Source organism: Chiloscyllium punctatum, chromosome 45, assembly GCF_047496795.1.
Source record: "Chiloscyllium punctatum isolate Juve2018m chromosome 45, sChiPun1.3, whole genome shotgun sequence".
NCBI classification, from domain to species: domain Eukaryota; kingdom Metazoa; phylum Chordata; class Chondrichthyes; order Orectolobiformes; family Hemiscylliidae; genus Chiloscyllium; species Chiloscyllium punctatum.
Window position 1 is genome coordinate 18435512 of NC_092783.1, and position 16296 is coordinate 18451807.

The 16296-nt window shown below is 40.1% G+C and overlaps 1 protein-coding gene across 1 annotated transcript in view; it reads right to left on the reverse strand.

The window, feature by feature from the left end:
* Positions 1-1021: 1021 nt before the first annotated feature.
* bcas2 (BCAS2 pre-mRNA processing factor) overlaps positions 1022-16296 on the reverse strand; it is a 43647-nt gene continuing 28372 nt past the window's right edge. The window contains exons 5-7 of the mRNA XM_072563378.1: positions 13597-13647; positions 12549-12629; positions 1022-1535 (exon numbers count right to left, since the gene is read on the reverse strand). Coding sequence (XP_072419479.1) covers positions 1409-1535; positions 12549-12629; positions 13597-13647 — 259 coding nt within the window. The 3' untranslated portion in view covers positions 1022-1408. The remainder of the gene's footprint in view (positions 1536-12548; positions 12630-13596; positions 13648-16296) is intronic.

Consider the following 16296-nt stretch of genomic DNA (forward strand, 5'->3'; position numbering starts at 1 on the left):
TGCAAAAAGTTGGCCTGCTGTCCTTTTCAATGTTGGTGCTGCTTTGCATTCCTTAGTGTTTCAGTTTAAAAGTCATCACCAGATAAACATTTACATGCATTTTAAGTACTGAGCTGCAAAGTTCAACTCTGAAATAAAGAGTTACTAAGGAGAGATAGGAAACATGCTACAAAGAATGTCAGATATCTGACAAACACACTACCCCGAATACACACAATTATCTTAGAGCAAATTTTAAAACTGTAAGCTGGTGGAAATAACTCAAGTGATTCAAACAGAGCTTTGACCATATACACAGCATGCAATAGTGCTAGAACAAACTGTTGTTTTAGCTTAAGTAATAGATCAGCTCACTCCATTGGGAAAGAGTGTTGCCTAACATTAATAATCTGGTAAGAAATTCTCCAAAGCACAGTGGCAGCAAATTACCCTGATCTCATACTTCTACTTCAAGGCAAGAATGCTCAGATGGTCCCAAGAGATCTAACTTGTCAAAAGTCTGTTTACTCACTGCAGGAAGCTTATGTCGGCTTACTACAGGCCAGAATGTTATTGAAAAGACCATGATGCAGTTCCAATTTGGCCAATGTGACAAACAGCTTCTCAAGATGCTGACAATTACCCGACATTCACTGAGTCAACCCAGCTGTCTAAGTTTGTGCACTCATCAATATGGAATAGGCCATCTCAAACACAGAGCGCATACTTTTGGACTGTCAACATGACTGGCTAACCAGATTTATGTACAATCCGATATGCACGGTGACCCCTGAGATCAAGGACTCCAGTTCTTCAGTGAGCATATTTTAGGGTGGGGTGATGGTTCTTGATGTATCTTTTTGAAGAAGGCAATCCATACTGACAGTACTGACAGGACGATAGGATTGTGCAGGCTGTCTGAAAAGCACTTTGATCAATGCACACCCAAGGCTTTTCCCAGAGGGATAGGTACCCTAACTAGAACAAAGAATGCTAAAAAAAGTAGCCATTTAATCTGATAAATAAACAAATAGCATGCACATTTAACTCTTAATTGTTTATTTGTAAATATGCCACTATAAAAAAGGAATATAAACCTGATTAAGACTTTTCATCAAATAATTAAATTATCCTGAGAATGAGACCGATGTGAAAATTTCAATTGATATTCGATCTCTTCTTGCTAAATGCACCTAATACTGGACAGTGTAGAAGAGAAGGGCAGTAGTCCAAATGAAACTAATCTGGGCCACTTGGTATCACAGAATATTGCTCTACTCCATACAAAAAGAATACAATAAATACAACACCACATTCTCTTAAACAGAAAATCCTGCCTGCATGGTCATTGTAACTAGTTTACAAACAGGAGTGTCCACTCTCAAGACAGCGTGCTCAGGACAAAAATGGAAAAGTTGCTTGTCCACTCTCAGAAGTCCTGCCGAATATTTTCTTTGTTTTCATCCCCTTGTGCTTGTTTCATCTTGTTTATTTCACCCTCGAGCTGGACGATTGCTCTCTCGATCTCGTAGTTCTTGCTAACTAATGTGACCCAGCTGAAATGACACAAAATGAAGGGAGTTGTAAATTGTTCAAGTGACTGAAATGACAACGTTCATTGTTATTGCTGAATTATACTGCTCAGAAAGGGATGAGCAGTGCACTGCAATAACCTGCTACACTAACCTGGTCATGTCTAAATTTGACCCTTTTCTGAATCAATTCTTTTTCATCATGTTGCGAGATATTGTACTTTAGGTACCTTTACTAACTAACTCACCAGCTGACTATATTCACTAATACCTCATTCCTATTCATTCATAACTCCTTACTAACTCGCTCTGTTTACTAATGCGTTTTCATTCATTCATAAAACCAGGTTTTTGTAGTGCATTTTATTATCATAAAATAGACTGGATTACGGAACATCGAACAGTGGTTTCCTCAACTAGAATATACTTGTTAAATACATATTAAACTTACAATCAAAACAGCACTTCTGAGAAATTGCACAAATGAATGAAACTCATACTGGCAAATAGTAATCAAAGATCCCCAGCCTGCTGCAGTAATCAGGTTAATATCCTTTATTAGTAAATGCATAAATTCAAACTTATTTACAGCATATATAGGTCTAGTACTTCAACTAACATTTACTAACTTAAAAGACAAAAAAGACTAACACCTCCTAATTATGCAAGCTCAGACCTGGACAGACATTCTAATCCCATCAGAAGTAACAGCCACCAATGTTTAACTATCGCCTGTTTCCCCAGGACAGAAGTCACATAACGTTTGTGTACAATAGATAAAACAATGCAACACCATAGTGATAGAATTTTAATATACATAAGAACTGTGTATAAAGAAAGTACTGTAAGAACAGTACTTAAAAAGTCCATTGCCGCCTCGAACAGTGCTACTGCAGTTGCTGAATGAAGAGGCCAATTTTTAAAGAGGCCATTTTGTAAAACCAAAAATATGAACTTCAAATAATTTTCACTAGGATTCACAGTATTTAAAGAACAAAAGAAACAGGTATAGATATAAAATTTATATTGTCATGTGTACTTTGAGAGGAAAAATACAATGAAAAGTACAAGTCATCTTACCATGGTGCCTATGTTAATGACAGAAGTCATAAGTAACAATAAAAAGTAAATTTAAAACAAAAGTTCACAGCCCATTTTATGGCTCCTGGTCTAAAAATGGTGCGTTTTTTTGAAAAAAAAAACAATGTATCTGCAAATGCAATTCACCCCACAGATGTGGGTGTGTACACCAGTTCTGATGTGCCATAGTGAAAAACCATAATGCCCTCCTCAGAAGGCAAAGGTGCAGGATATGACCAATTGGGTACCCTTCGTTGTCCAGTACTTCCTGGGAGTGGAGGGACCACGCCATGTTCTTCGCAGCCTGCAACACATCATCGATGACGATGAGCACGTCACCAAGGTCTTTCCTATGCCTCTACTTCTTGCCTTTAAACAACCATAGAACCTTAAACAGGTTCTGTGCAGGAAATTACCCAGGCTTCAGGACAACATCAACCACAACACAATACAACCCTGTCAGGGCAGCCACTGCATGACATGTCAAAATAGTGATACTACCATTACATGTGGGACACCACCATGTGCACGACAGATACTCGTATGACACAGCCAACATTGTTTATCTCATACGCTGCAAGCAAGAATGCCCCCAGATATGATTGTAATGGCAAAACCATGCAGACACTATAACAACGGATGAATAGACACCGTGCAACAATTGCTCGACATGAATGTTCCATCCCAGCAGGGGGAAACACTTCAGTGGTCAAGGACATTCAGCATCAAGTCTTCGGGTAAAGACCCTTCAAGAACAACTTCAGGAAACATAACAGTGCACAGTCGCCGTGCAGAGGCTGATAGCCAGGTTTCAGTACCCAATGAGCATGGCCTCAACTGGGATCTTAAGTTCATGCCACACTAAAGGTAAACATACACACACTCTCACATATTTTCTCAGATCTCAGACTCCCTCACACTCGTGCACACACTCTCTCAAACACACACACTGCCTTAGGGTAGTGACTTGAAAGAAATTTGGGGATTTGAATATGAATCAATTGAAACCTGCATCTCCATGCTAGCTGATTAAAGATTTTGGAACCATCTTAGGTGTGTTTAATTCATTTGCATGAGTTGCATGATCCTTTGACCTTTTCCTTATAAATTCTGTGTCTCAGTTTGTCCTCTCTCACTAGCACCTGATGAAGGAGCAACGGTCTGAAAGCTAGTGCTTTCAAATAAGTCCATTGGCCTATAACTTGAAGTTGTGTGATTTTTGACTTTATCCAATCCAACCCAACCCAACACTGGCACCTCCACATTTTAACTTAAGGAATCATTATGAATTCCAGAAATACCTCACCTTTGATATACCTTTGAGATCTGAGTGACATGGGTTGAATCTCAAAATAAAAAGAAACCAACTGACATCAAATGATAATTCTAACATCTTGACATATTAACCCTCAGTAAAGGGGCAGCTACTTTATGAGAAAGAGGGAACTAAAAGTAACTCCTGCCCTGTGGAGAAGAAAAGCAACTATTGTTATCAAAGTTAGCATCGACAGGGTGCTAGAGAGGTAGTTTTCTGAATAAATAAGATTCCTAGAAAATGAAGAAGCAAGGATTCACCGAGATGGGCCACGCTGATGCAAGTTCGCTCTGAAAGGTACCAGCTGAATGAACTGACTTTTAAAGGACAACATGAGGTTCAGCCTAATATATGAGAGAGGAATGAACTCACTGGAAGATAGGAATAACTGTGGACTTTTGGGATGTTGCATACCTCCTACAAGTCAAATACATTGTAAGGCAAATCTCAATTGTCTTAGTGCATGCAAAAGTCATTTTCTTTAATTGGGTATATTACTTGCTTATTAAGTAATGTTTGATGAGTTAATTTTAGTTTACTTATAAATTCTTAAAACATGAAATTTTTTTCCATTGGGCACTAGAAAATTCATATTTTAGAAAGTTAATCAGTCTGTGGAGATTGCTGCACCCTTAGCGTCCGAAGGTTTATTGATCTTAGCTTTGAATATACTCAACAACTGAATGCCTAGATCCCTGTGGGGGAGATTATTCAAAAGACTCTCAATCCTTTGAGTGAAGGAATTTCTCTTCGCAATTCTTCATTTCTAAATGATCAGCCCTTCATTCAGAGGTTGTGCACTCAGCCAGGGGAAACAACCTCTCAGGTCTACCCTGTTAAACACCTTTGAATCATGTATGTTTCTATAGGTCATCACTCATCCTCCTAAATTAGGATTAGAATGAGCCTTTATTGTCACATATACTCAACAAGTATAGTGAGACATTTATATGTCGCCACTTTGATACAAAGGTACCTAGGTGCAACTTAGTTACTTACATGATCTTAAAAAATAAGAGAAATAGAACGTCCAGCATTGCAGAAATAAAAGTTCAGAACAACAGTCTTCCAACTCTGACCACGCTGGCATCTAGCCTCCAGTCCACACATGGCCCTATCTCCAGACTGCTCTGGGCTTCACATTTGAGGATCATGAAGCTGGAATATCACTTCAGACCGCCATGCCAGGGCGAGGACATCATGTCGGACTGAGAGGATGCTGCGCTGGGAGGTTGTCCTGGGATGTCGCTACAATAGGTGGGTAGGCCACTACATCAGCCCGCTAGGTCACCATACTGGGAGGCTGCTGCACCAGGTCCACAGGTCACCATGGAGTAATTTACTCAGCCTCTAACCATTAAGCAATCTATATTAGATTCTTTCCTTCTGATATTGCTGGTAAATGGTAGCAGAGTGGTAATGTCACTGCACTAGCAATCCAGAGGCCCAGACTGATACTCAGGGATCATGGGTTCAAATTCTATCATGGCTGCCGGAGGAATTTAAACGTATTTAATCTGGAATTAAGATAATCTCAGTAATGATGACCATAAAATTATAACAGATTGCTGCAAAAAGAAAACACTTGGTTCACTAATGCCCTTCAGGGAGGGAAATCTGTGATCCTCACCAAGTCTGCCTCCATGTAACTTCAGACCCTCAGCAATGACTGCCTTCTGAAATGGCATATCACACCACCCCGTTCAAGGGCAATTAACGATGGACAACAAATTCTGGCTTTGGCAGCAACACCCACGTTCCCTGGCAAAAACAAAGTATTAGTCGGTGGCCAATGATTGAAGATGTTGTGGTCCTGTTCGCCGAGCTGGGAATTTGTGTTGCAGACGTTTCGTCCCCTGTCTAGGTGACATCCTCAGTGCTTGGGAGCCTCCTGTGAAGAGTGTCTGTGAACTTTCCACCAGCATTTGTAGTGGTTTGAATCTGCCGCTTCCAGTTGTCAGTTCCAGTTGTCCGTTGCAGTGGTCGATATATTGGATCTAGGTCGATGTGCTTATTGATTGAATCTGTGGATGAGTGCCATGCCTCTAGGAATTCCCTGGTTGTTCTCGGTTTGGCTTGTCCGATAATAGTAGTGTTGTCCCAGTCGAGTTCATGTTGCTTGTCATCTGCGTGTGTGGCTACTAAGGATAGCTGGTCGTGTTGTTTCGTGGCTAGTTGGTGTTCATGGATGCGGATCGTTAGCTGTCTTCCTGTTTGTCCTATGTAGTGTTTTGTGCAGTTCTTGCATGGGATTTTGTACACTACATTGGTTTTGCTCATGCTGGGTATCGGGTCCTTTGTTCTGGTGAGTTGTTGTCTGAGAGTGGCTGTTGATTTGTGTGCTGTTATGAGTCCTAGTGGTCGTAGTAGTCTGGCTGTCAGTTCGGAAATGCTCTTGATGTATGGTAGTGCTGGTAGTATGATTATGTTCTTATCGTTTCTTAGTGATTTTAGTGCTTCCCTCTCCTTGGTGTTGAGGCTCCCAAGCACTGAGGATGTCACCTAGACAGGGGACGAAACGTCTGCAACACAAATTCCCAGCTCGGCGAATACAACCACCCGAGCAACAAGTCTTCTCACAAACTTTGAATGATTGAACATATTTAAAATTCAGATAAAAAGATTCATGTCTCAGGGAATCAATGAACCTGGGCAGCAGGACAGGAAATGTGATTTAAGCCAAAGATCAGCCACAATCATATTGAATGTGCAGCAGGCTGAATAGATTGAATGGTCTACGCATTCTCCCAAGTATATAAAAATGTAACATAACTGATCTCGAAAGGCCCACCTCCATGGAGCTGTCAGGATGAACACTCATTAGGAACACACACAGTCACTAGTAAGATCACTGCAGAGCCCTCCCTGTCCCCTCACGAGGCCCTTCACGGATCATTAATGACTCTCCATCACTATGAGGTGCTATTGTTCACCAACTTCTTGCACAATGGCTTGGAATTGGGAACCTGTCAGCCTGCTGACCTGACACCCTAAATCCTCAAAAAAAGATGGAAATGCTAGGAATCCTTAGCAGGTCAGGTAGTATGTGGAGGTAGAAACAGAATTCAAGTTTCAGATCTGTGACCTTTCATCAGAATCTTAACATACAAGTTGATTCTCTGCCCCTACGAACCAGGGAAGGTGCCAGTGCATCGCTTGGTGCAAAGAGAACTCTGTTTCTTTGGTGCAGTCGCACACTTCATTGTTTTCCCAGGAGTTCAAGGAGCATTTCTATACACGAACAAGAATAATTTCATAAAGGTCACTGGACCAGTTTAAAGTGATAAAACTGGAAATTATAAAGTTGAAGGTTATCAGACATCTGGATCCAGTATACAATCAGACCGTTGGCATCACTTTGTAATGTCTTGAATTAGAAATGATTTATACTCCTAGAACTAAAATATTGCTGTCACAGATGGGGCACCTGTAGATTTCTGGAAAACTATCGATATTCAGCACAGCACAGAGATGGTGAAAGTAATGTTCAAATGGGCAGCAAATCCAGAAGATTCTGGAGAGAAATTAAAGCCGCTACTATGTTTTGTGAAAATTACACAGCTTCTGGTGTTCAGTTCTTGCATAGTTTTAATGCAAACTAAACTTGACATTAAGGAAGATTCAGTATCAAGCTGTAGTCACACGTACAATGTTCACACATTGGAATAACCTCATCATCAACCTTTTCTAAACACAGCATTAAGGCAACCAGAAACATTATCTATTCTGCAGCCTGAAAAAAGTTTTTTTCTTCCTTTCCTCCAATTCCTCCCCACTCCTCCAGTTTTCATTTTGATCCACAGCCACACACTTGCCCCCACCACAACCGCCTTGTCTACCTGGTTTGTTTGCATTTAATTTCCCATGGCTTTGAACTCAGTCATCATGTACTGGAGTCTATCAATTTACAGGAACTGTACAAGTGCATCCCATCCCAGTTCAGAATGTAGATGGGCCTTGAGGTATACATTTACAGACAGTACAAGTACGGAGTTACTGTCCCACACTGATGAGTGAACCACCCAATTATTGTGTGCCTCTAAGTGCCTCATCCTTAAGAATTAAAACTTTTCCCCTGAATGCCACTGACTGTAATTATGCCTTAATATACTTCCATCGTTAACAGAATCAGATGCAGTGCTTAAACAATTTTCTTGCCAAGCTTTGTTACTTTAACAATGGTAACAAGATATTTTCACTTCATGGTAAAACTTATCACTTATAATGCTCCTTACAAATTTTTCTGTTTTCAAACTGTTAACGCCACAGTATTACTTTGATCAACACTTCTGGAATAAATCATTTTTAATTTTGTCAGACACTCCAGATGATGGAGGCCACTAATCATTCGTATTGATAAGCAATAGGACCTGCATTTGCCCCATCCCGGGTTCTCGCCTGTTGGAGGTTGCGTCTTTCGGGCCTGCAGAGGTGCACAACACATACCCCTCGACGGCTTCAAGTAAAACCAATGGCTCCATTAATCAGTATTTAGTTGTCACTAATAGCTTATAGGATAATACAGAACAGTATGAGGTCACCATACTGCACCATTACTTTGAAAGAGCGATCAATTAAGTCTACTTCATTAATGTCGTGTAATTTCATTTACAGTTTTCAGTACATAACTCTTGGAGTGTTACTATAAATTTGTTGTCACCATTTTTCCAGACAACCCATGCAAGATCAAAATATTCACTGCATTAAAAAAAAATCTTCCTCTGGCCAGAAGACCTAGCAGAAGTAGGCAATTCAGCCCAGTGAGTCTGACTTGTAATTCATGGAAATCATGGCTCATTGGATACTCCTTAACTCCACTTTCCTGCTTTATCCCATATCCCCCGAATCCCTTACTGATTAAGAATCTGACTCAGGCATGAATATACTTAACAAATCAGCCTCAACAGTTCCCTCCAGTGAAGAATTCCACAAATTCACTACCCGCTGTGCAAACGTGCAACCCCGTATTTGAAGATTATGCCCTCTGATCCGAAACACTCCCAGAATGGGAAAAACACTTTCCACATATACCTTGTCAAATCCCCTAAAACTTTTATATTTCAATAAGGCCACCTCTCATTTATCACGTGGGAACATCACCCACCAGGTGCACAGCAGGTAGTCATACGACTCGGCCAATGTTGACTCTCACCTAAGCTGCAGGCAAGGATGCCCCAAGGCATGGTATATTGGCAAGACCATGCAGACATAATGACAAAGGATGAATGGACACCGCACAACAATCAGCAGGCAGGAATGTTCTTCTCCCAGTCAGGGAACACTTCAGCAGTCAATGACATTCAGCCTCTGATCTTCAGGTAAGTGCCCTCCAAGGATGCCTTAGAGATACACAACAATGCAGAATCACTGAGCAGAAACGGACAGCCAAGTTCTGTAGCCATGAAGACGGCCTCAAACGTGATGGTGGATTCATGTCGCATCACATGTAATCCCTCCATACTGTTCTGTATCTGTAAAATCTTTCTCACTGTCCTGTTTTGACACCATCACCTTGATTATTTATGATCTCTCCACCTTGATTAGTTTCTACAGTTTTGGATTAGCTGTTACTTTGGTTAGAGCCTTAGCATAGGATTCTTATATCTTTCATGTTATTCCGCTCATTTGGTTTGTTTCCAGCACCACTTTATTTTTATATTTTTGGAATTCTCTCTGCCTCAAATAATCAGACTTTTAGTCATCCCCTCATTTGCTATTCAGCCGTTGACTTTACTCACACCATCTGACATTTTTGATCACCTGCAGAGACTTATTACTCAGCCTGTCAACACTCCACTCATACCCTGTGTGTGATCGTTTGATCTCTCTGCCGATAAACTACTCTTCACTTCACCTGACAAAGGAGCAGCACTTCAAAAGCTCATGATTTCAAATAAACTATAACATGGTGTCGTGTTATTTCTGATCTAAGTAGTACAGATCCAAGTTACTTAATCTCTCCTCATAACACAGACCCTCCACACCTAGTAAGCATTCTCTGGACTGCCTTCAATGCCAGTGTATCTTTTGTTAGACAGGGGACCCAAAGTGTTCACCATTAGACCGTAAGAGACAGGAACAGGTGCAAGCCCCTCAAGCCATCTACCCCATTCAGTAGGATTATGCTGAGCCATACTGGAGATTTCCTCATAATCTTTGAGTTCCCCACTGATCAAGAATCTATTTATCGCAGTCTTAAATAGACACAAACTCTCACAACTCTTTGTGGCAAGGAGTTAAGGATGGCAGTTACTTTCCCTAAAGGACATTAATGAGCCAGATGTTTTTTTCCCAACAATTTACAATGGTTATCATTACTGATCTTTATTGAATTCAAATTTTATGAGCCACCACCACCCATAGTGAGATTTAAACCCAGGTCCCCAGAACAGTTAATGTTCATTTCTCAACACCTAAATGTACCAGCACCCATTCCAACACACTCCCACACAGATAAAAAGGTGATTACAAAAGATTGCATGCATTTAGTTCTTAAGAGTTCAAAATTTCACAGTCCTCTCTTGTCCTGAAACATATTACCCTGTAGTTTCCTTCTGCTTCACGGGAGTTTGGATATTGGAAGTTCTGGTTTCACTCCAATTGAGTAACAATCAAACGGCTGTGGTAAAAACCTGGTCTTGCTCTTCAAACTGATAGATGAAGGCTGACCCTAATTTTCAACCGACTAATGAATCTAAAGTAGGGTCCTTCCTATGCTGGCCTGGATTTGTTCACTTTTATTTCTTGCTTGTTTCAAAACATGTTTCAAATGCTTCTGCTCTCATCCTAGTTTCTATCAAGTGGCCATAGTGTTTATTTTTAATTGTCCACACAAATGACATCCGATGACTTGGGCACTGACAATTTTCAAGTTTCACCCTTTTACATATCCTGGTGATAGAATGGGTTTCTCCTCTCCCCCATTTTTTCGGAATTTCATTCTGCAGCAATCAAGTCTGCAAGTTCAGTGTGGATTACTTCCCGCAGTTATTTGGACAATGGCAACTACAAGTCTACAGGAAAGATTTGCTGCATTTTAATACCTTCTCAATTGAATATTCGGAAATATTGTTTATATTCTGCTGTCCTAGTACAAAGAACAAAGAATATTACAGCATACGAGCAGGCCCTTCAGCCCTCCAAGCATATGCCCATCCAGATCCCCAATCTAAACCTGTCGCCTATTTTCCATGGAAGTGTTTCCCTCTGCTCCCTGCCCATTCATGAATCTATCAAGATACATCTCAAACGATGCTATCATGCTCAGCCCTAACACCTCCATTGTTAACGCATTCTAGGCACCCACCATCCTCTGTGTAAAGAACTTTCCATGCATATCTCCCTTAAACTTTTCCCCGCTCACCTTGAACAAGTGACCCCTAGTAAATGAGTCCCCTATCTCGGAAAAAAGCTTCCTGCTATCCATTTTGTATATACCTCTCATGATTTTGTAGACCTCAATCAGGTCCCTCTTGAACCTCTGTCTTTTTCATGAAAATCTCATGAAAATAATCCTAATCCACAAAACTCTCTTCATATCTAGCTCCATACCAGTCAACATCCTGGTGTACCTCCGCTGCACCCTCTCCAAAGCATCCACATCCTTCTGGTATTGTGACGACCAGAACTGTACGCAGTATTCCAAATGTGGCCAAATCAAAGTCATATATAACTGTAACATGACCTACCAACACTTGTATTCAATATCCCATCTGATGAAGGAAAGCATGCCGTATGCTTTCCTGACCACGCTATCAATCTGCGTTGCCACCATCAGGGTACAATGGACCTGAACACCCAGATCTTCCGCACAGCAATTTTCCCCAGGGATTTTCCATTTACTGTATAGTTTGATCTTGAATTAGATCGTCCAAACTGCATTACCTCACCTTTGCCCGGATTGAACTCCATTTGCCATTTCTCTGCCCGACTCTCCAATAAATCTATCTACATACTCTGATAGTCCCTTCACTATCTGCTACTCCAACAACCTTAGAGATATCTGCAACCTTGCTAATCAGACCACCTATTCCTGCCTCCAGATCATTTATGTATATCACATACAACAGTGGTACCAGCATGGATCCTGACCTGACTAGGTGCAAATCATGTGCAGTTCCAGATATATTAGCAAAACAAGCTCACCAGGCCCCTCAACTTCATTTTATTTCAAAGCAGTGTAGTTTTACCATAAATCCAGCTGTATGCAGTGGCACATCTCATCCAAGAATGCAGTGTTGCCAGATTAGCAGACTTGCAGGAAATTTTATTTTAAAAACTGCCACTTCCTCTAGACAATTTCCATGGGAGAAAAAATTGAAGTGATATGTCTGAATATATCAATTTTCAAATTTAATAAAGTATGTTACTATACAGAAATCTGTCCCTCACCACTGTCAGAGCCTCAACATCTACTAGTGTTTGAAATTTTGTGACTTTTGTTACTAGTTGTCATGTTAGTCATCAACAAATCTGAAGGAGAATGAGAGTTATGCTTTTACTGGCTAGTCTGGAACTTTGTGAACTGAAAAACAAATAAAATTCTGTTCAATTATTAAATGGTAGCATTAAGCTAGCAAATTCACCCCTCACTGTTCTTTCAACAATCATAGCCATTTTCTAATCCGATGCTATCTACTCACTTGGATTCCATTTCACGTAGTTTATTGCCAGCAGCCAGCTGGTCATTTTTCCTCAGCCAGTTCAGGTCTTGAATCTGTTTCCTGAATCAAATGGAATTATGTATGAGATGGATCCATAATCACGAAGTTTGTAACATAAATAAAATAAATATCATGTTCCTCAGGGAAGCAAGGGAGAATCAAAGAGGGCTTTCATGCCTGACCATTCAGGGACTCCTGATGGAAAGTGCAAATCAGGGAGAGAACAGGTTGAGTCCAAACTGTGACAGCTCCATGACCAACCTGCTGACGCTCAGCAGTAATGCTCAAATGCAAACAATGGTTACACGGATGAGACACTGAAGACCAGATTAGACACTTCACTTACATATAACCACTATCTTCAGCGCAGGAAGGAGAAATATCATGTACAAAGCCGAAGTAGTTAAAATTTAAGCATCACCATTTTAATAGCTCTTTCCCCTTAGACATTAAATTAATACATATCCCCACATCCACAATTTGTGTTAATTAATTACAAAAGAACTGTTCTTTGCAACACAAAAACTTCAAGAAAACTGCCAACATATCTACAGGGTTTGCAGACTGGAAGTGTTTGATAGAGAAAGAAGAAAACAATGAGGCTTCCAGAGAAGGGAATTTCCACTGTGATGTGAGACAGTACAAGAGTTCAATCAATCTTATCTACGATAGTAGTGATTTGGAGGTGCCAGTGTTGTACTGGGGTGGACAAAGTTAAAAATCACACAACACCAGTTATAGTCCAACAGGTTTATTCGGAAGCACTAGCTTTCAGAGCACTGGTGGTTGGGCCCATAACCACCTGATAAAGGAGCAGCGCTCTGAAAGCTAGTGCTTCCAAATAAACCCGTTGGACTATAATCTGGTGTGAGATTTTTAATCTTATCTACAGGGGAGTACCTGACTGTGCTTGGAATGCATGTTATAAACTGGCAATCATCAATGCACGAGGGGCAGAAGCAATAATGGCATGCACAACAAACAATTACAAATACAAATAAAACAGAGCACAACTCAAAATTCTCACCTCAGTCTCTGAAGTTCCTTCTGAGCATTTTCAATCATCTGCACCAGATTGCTATTATTGAAGAAAGGAAGAAAAGGAAAAGGGAAATGCAAATCAGTGGAAAGAGAAAGTTTGATTAACAGCTAATTTGTCTAATGGATGAAAATACATTTTGTTCAACCAAATATTAAAAAGCTAGTGCTTTCTGTACCACACCGAAAGCAGTTCCCTAACCACTGCTATTTATCTCACTGGCAACTGTCTGCGGTAATAAACATCCCTGTACTTTTCTTTCCCACACTAAATGCAGAAGTGGCTTCTTTTAACCATGTGATCTTTTTTGCTTCACTGTGCATTTGGGGGGAGTTTGAAAGGACCATTTTTTGGCAGGGATTTTCAATTTGCAGTGCAATTTTGCTACTTACAAGGAACATGGTTTGAAACCTCCACTTTTGGATTTGATCTTGAACCAGGTTTCTGACCCACACCCTCTCCATCACTAAGAATGCTTACTCCCACCATGGCTTCAGCACATGAAAACTTTATTTATAGGTTGTTATCACAAGAACAGTCTATTTCAATTATTTATTGACGAATCCCTATTTGCGTCCTCCTTAAACCTAAGCTTACCAAACTCTGACATCTATATCCTAAGTTGCATCATGTACTGTTTACTTGCTGGCTTCCATTGACTCTTCACCCGACAAAGACTATTTTAGATTTTTCGAACGTGTATTTAAATCTCTCCATGGATTTACCCACTCCTTACCTCACAAATCTTCTTCAGCACTGACAACCCCTCTAAGATCTGTGTTCCTCAAACTCTGATCGATTGCAAATGCCTGATTTTCAATCACTCAATAATACCTTCAGTTGCCCATGACCTAATCTCTAGAATTACCCTCTTAAATCACTGCTCCCATCTTCTTTAATATTACATCATTTTTGACCAAACTCAACATCATCTGTCCTAATATTTCTTCATATGGCTCTGTGAATTTTTCTACTGAGCAGCTTAAAAGCTTTACTATTTTAAAACCATTACGTGAATGCAACTGGTTGCCATACTTCTCAATGCCACATTTGTAAACCTTTTAAAATGTTGTTGTTCACATATTTTGAAACTTCAATGAGGCAAAACTAAAATTGGGCACAGCTTATGGAATACGATAGTTATGCATTGAGAATATTTTTGTTGATCTGGAAACAACAGCAAGCAAAATGACAGCTGAAATTAATTCATTTCCTATGATTAGAGCAATGAATAGATGAACTCCCTACCCAGGATTACATACTGAATTACCATAGGTAGCCAAAGACCACAAACCACTTCCATGGAAAAGTAGTGTGGCCTACTCTGCCATTCAATGGGATCATGGGTTGATTGAACATTTCAATGCCTTTTATACAGATTAGCCCCATTGATCATCCTTTGCATCACTGCTATTCAGACAATTATCAACCTCTGCTTTAAACGTACTTGAAGACTGAACTTCCTGGTACACTGGGGCAAAGAATTTCAAATATTTACAAACTTCTGAGGGGAAAAAAAGCATTCTCATTTGACTCCTAAAAGGCAGTCCCTCGTTCAAAACTCTCAAAGCCGGGGAAACATCTCACTTTAACAAAATATTTAACAAATATTTTGCAGGGTTCAGTGGAGTGAAATAATCTCTCCTTCTTCATGATTCTGTAAACTTTTCCCAATCTCTCTTCATAGGAAGAACTCTGGCGAACCTTTGTTGCAATCCCTCTACAGCAACAGCACCTTTCCTGAGATAAGGAGACCAAAACTGCACACACTACTCCCCGTACAGTCTAACCAAACTTCTGTAAAATTGAAGCTAAATATCACTATTCCTGGACTCAAAAACCACTTGCAATAAAGGCTAACATTCCACTAGTCTTCCTAATGGCTTGCTGCATCTGCATGTGCGCCTTCAATGACTGACTGAAAAAGACAACCATTATCCAACAATACTGTCTAAACTCTTTCCATTTAATATATACTCTGCACATCTCTTCCTCCAAACAAAGTGGACAGCCTCGCATTTTTCCACATTATATTTCATTTACCATGACCTTGCCCATTCACTAAGCCTGTTTAATTCTCAAAACCACTTAGTATCTTCCTCACAGCACATTCCTGCTCAGCTCTGTATTGACTAGAATTTTGAAAATATTACATTTAGTCCCTACATCCAAAATCATTGCTGCCCTTCGTAAATATTGTTGGTAACATACTTAAAATAAACCTCCAAGTTTGTCAAACACAATTTTCCTGGCACAAATCCATGATGTCTTTGCCATTTTTTTAATCCAAGTGTCCATTCATCATGACCTTTGTTATAGATTCTAGAATTTTCCTGACTAATGATCTGTTGTCCCCTTCTTAAATAATGGGGTAACATTTGTTAGTTTCCATTCTGCAGGAATCTATGGAAATTTGAAAGATAATTAGCAATGCATCAACTATGTAGTCACTACTTTCAAAGCTCTAGGACGTAGACCATCAGGTCTCGGTGACTCATCGACTTGCAGCTCCATTCATTTCTCCAAAGCAACCTTCCTTGTAATAGTAATGCCCTTAAACCCCTCATTCTCCACAGTCACTTGGATTTCTAATTCTGGGAGATTCTTGAATCTTTCTCAGCAAAGATACACACAAAGTAATCATTCAGCTCTTATAATAAAACTAGCTGTGAATGCTGGAATCGGAAA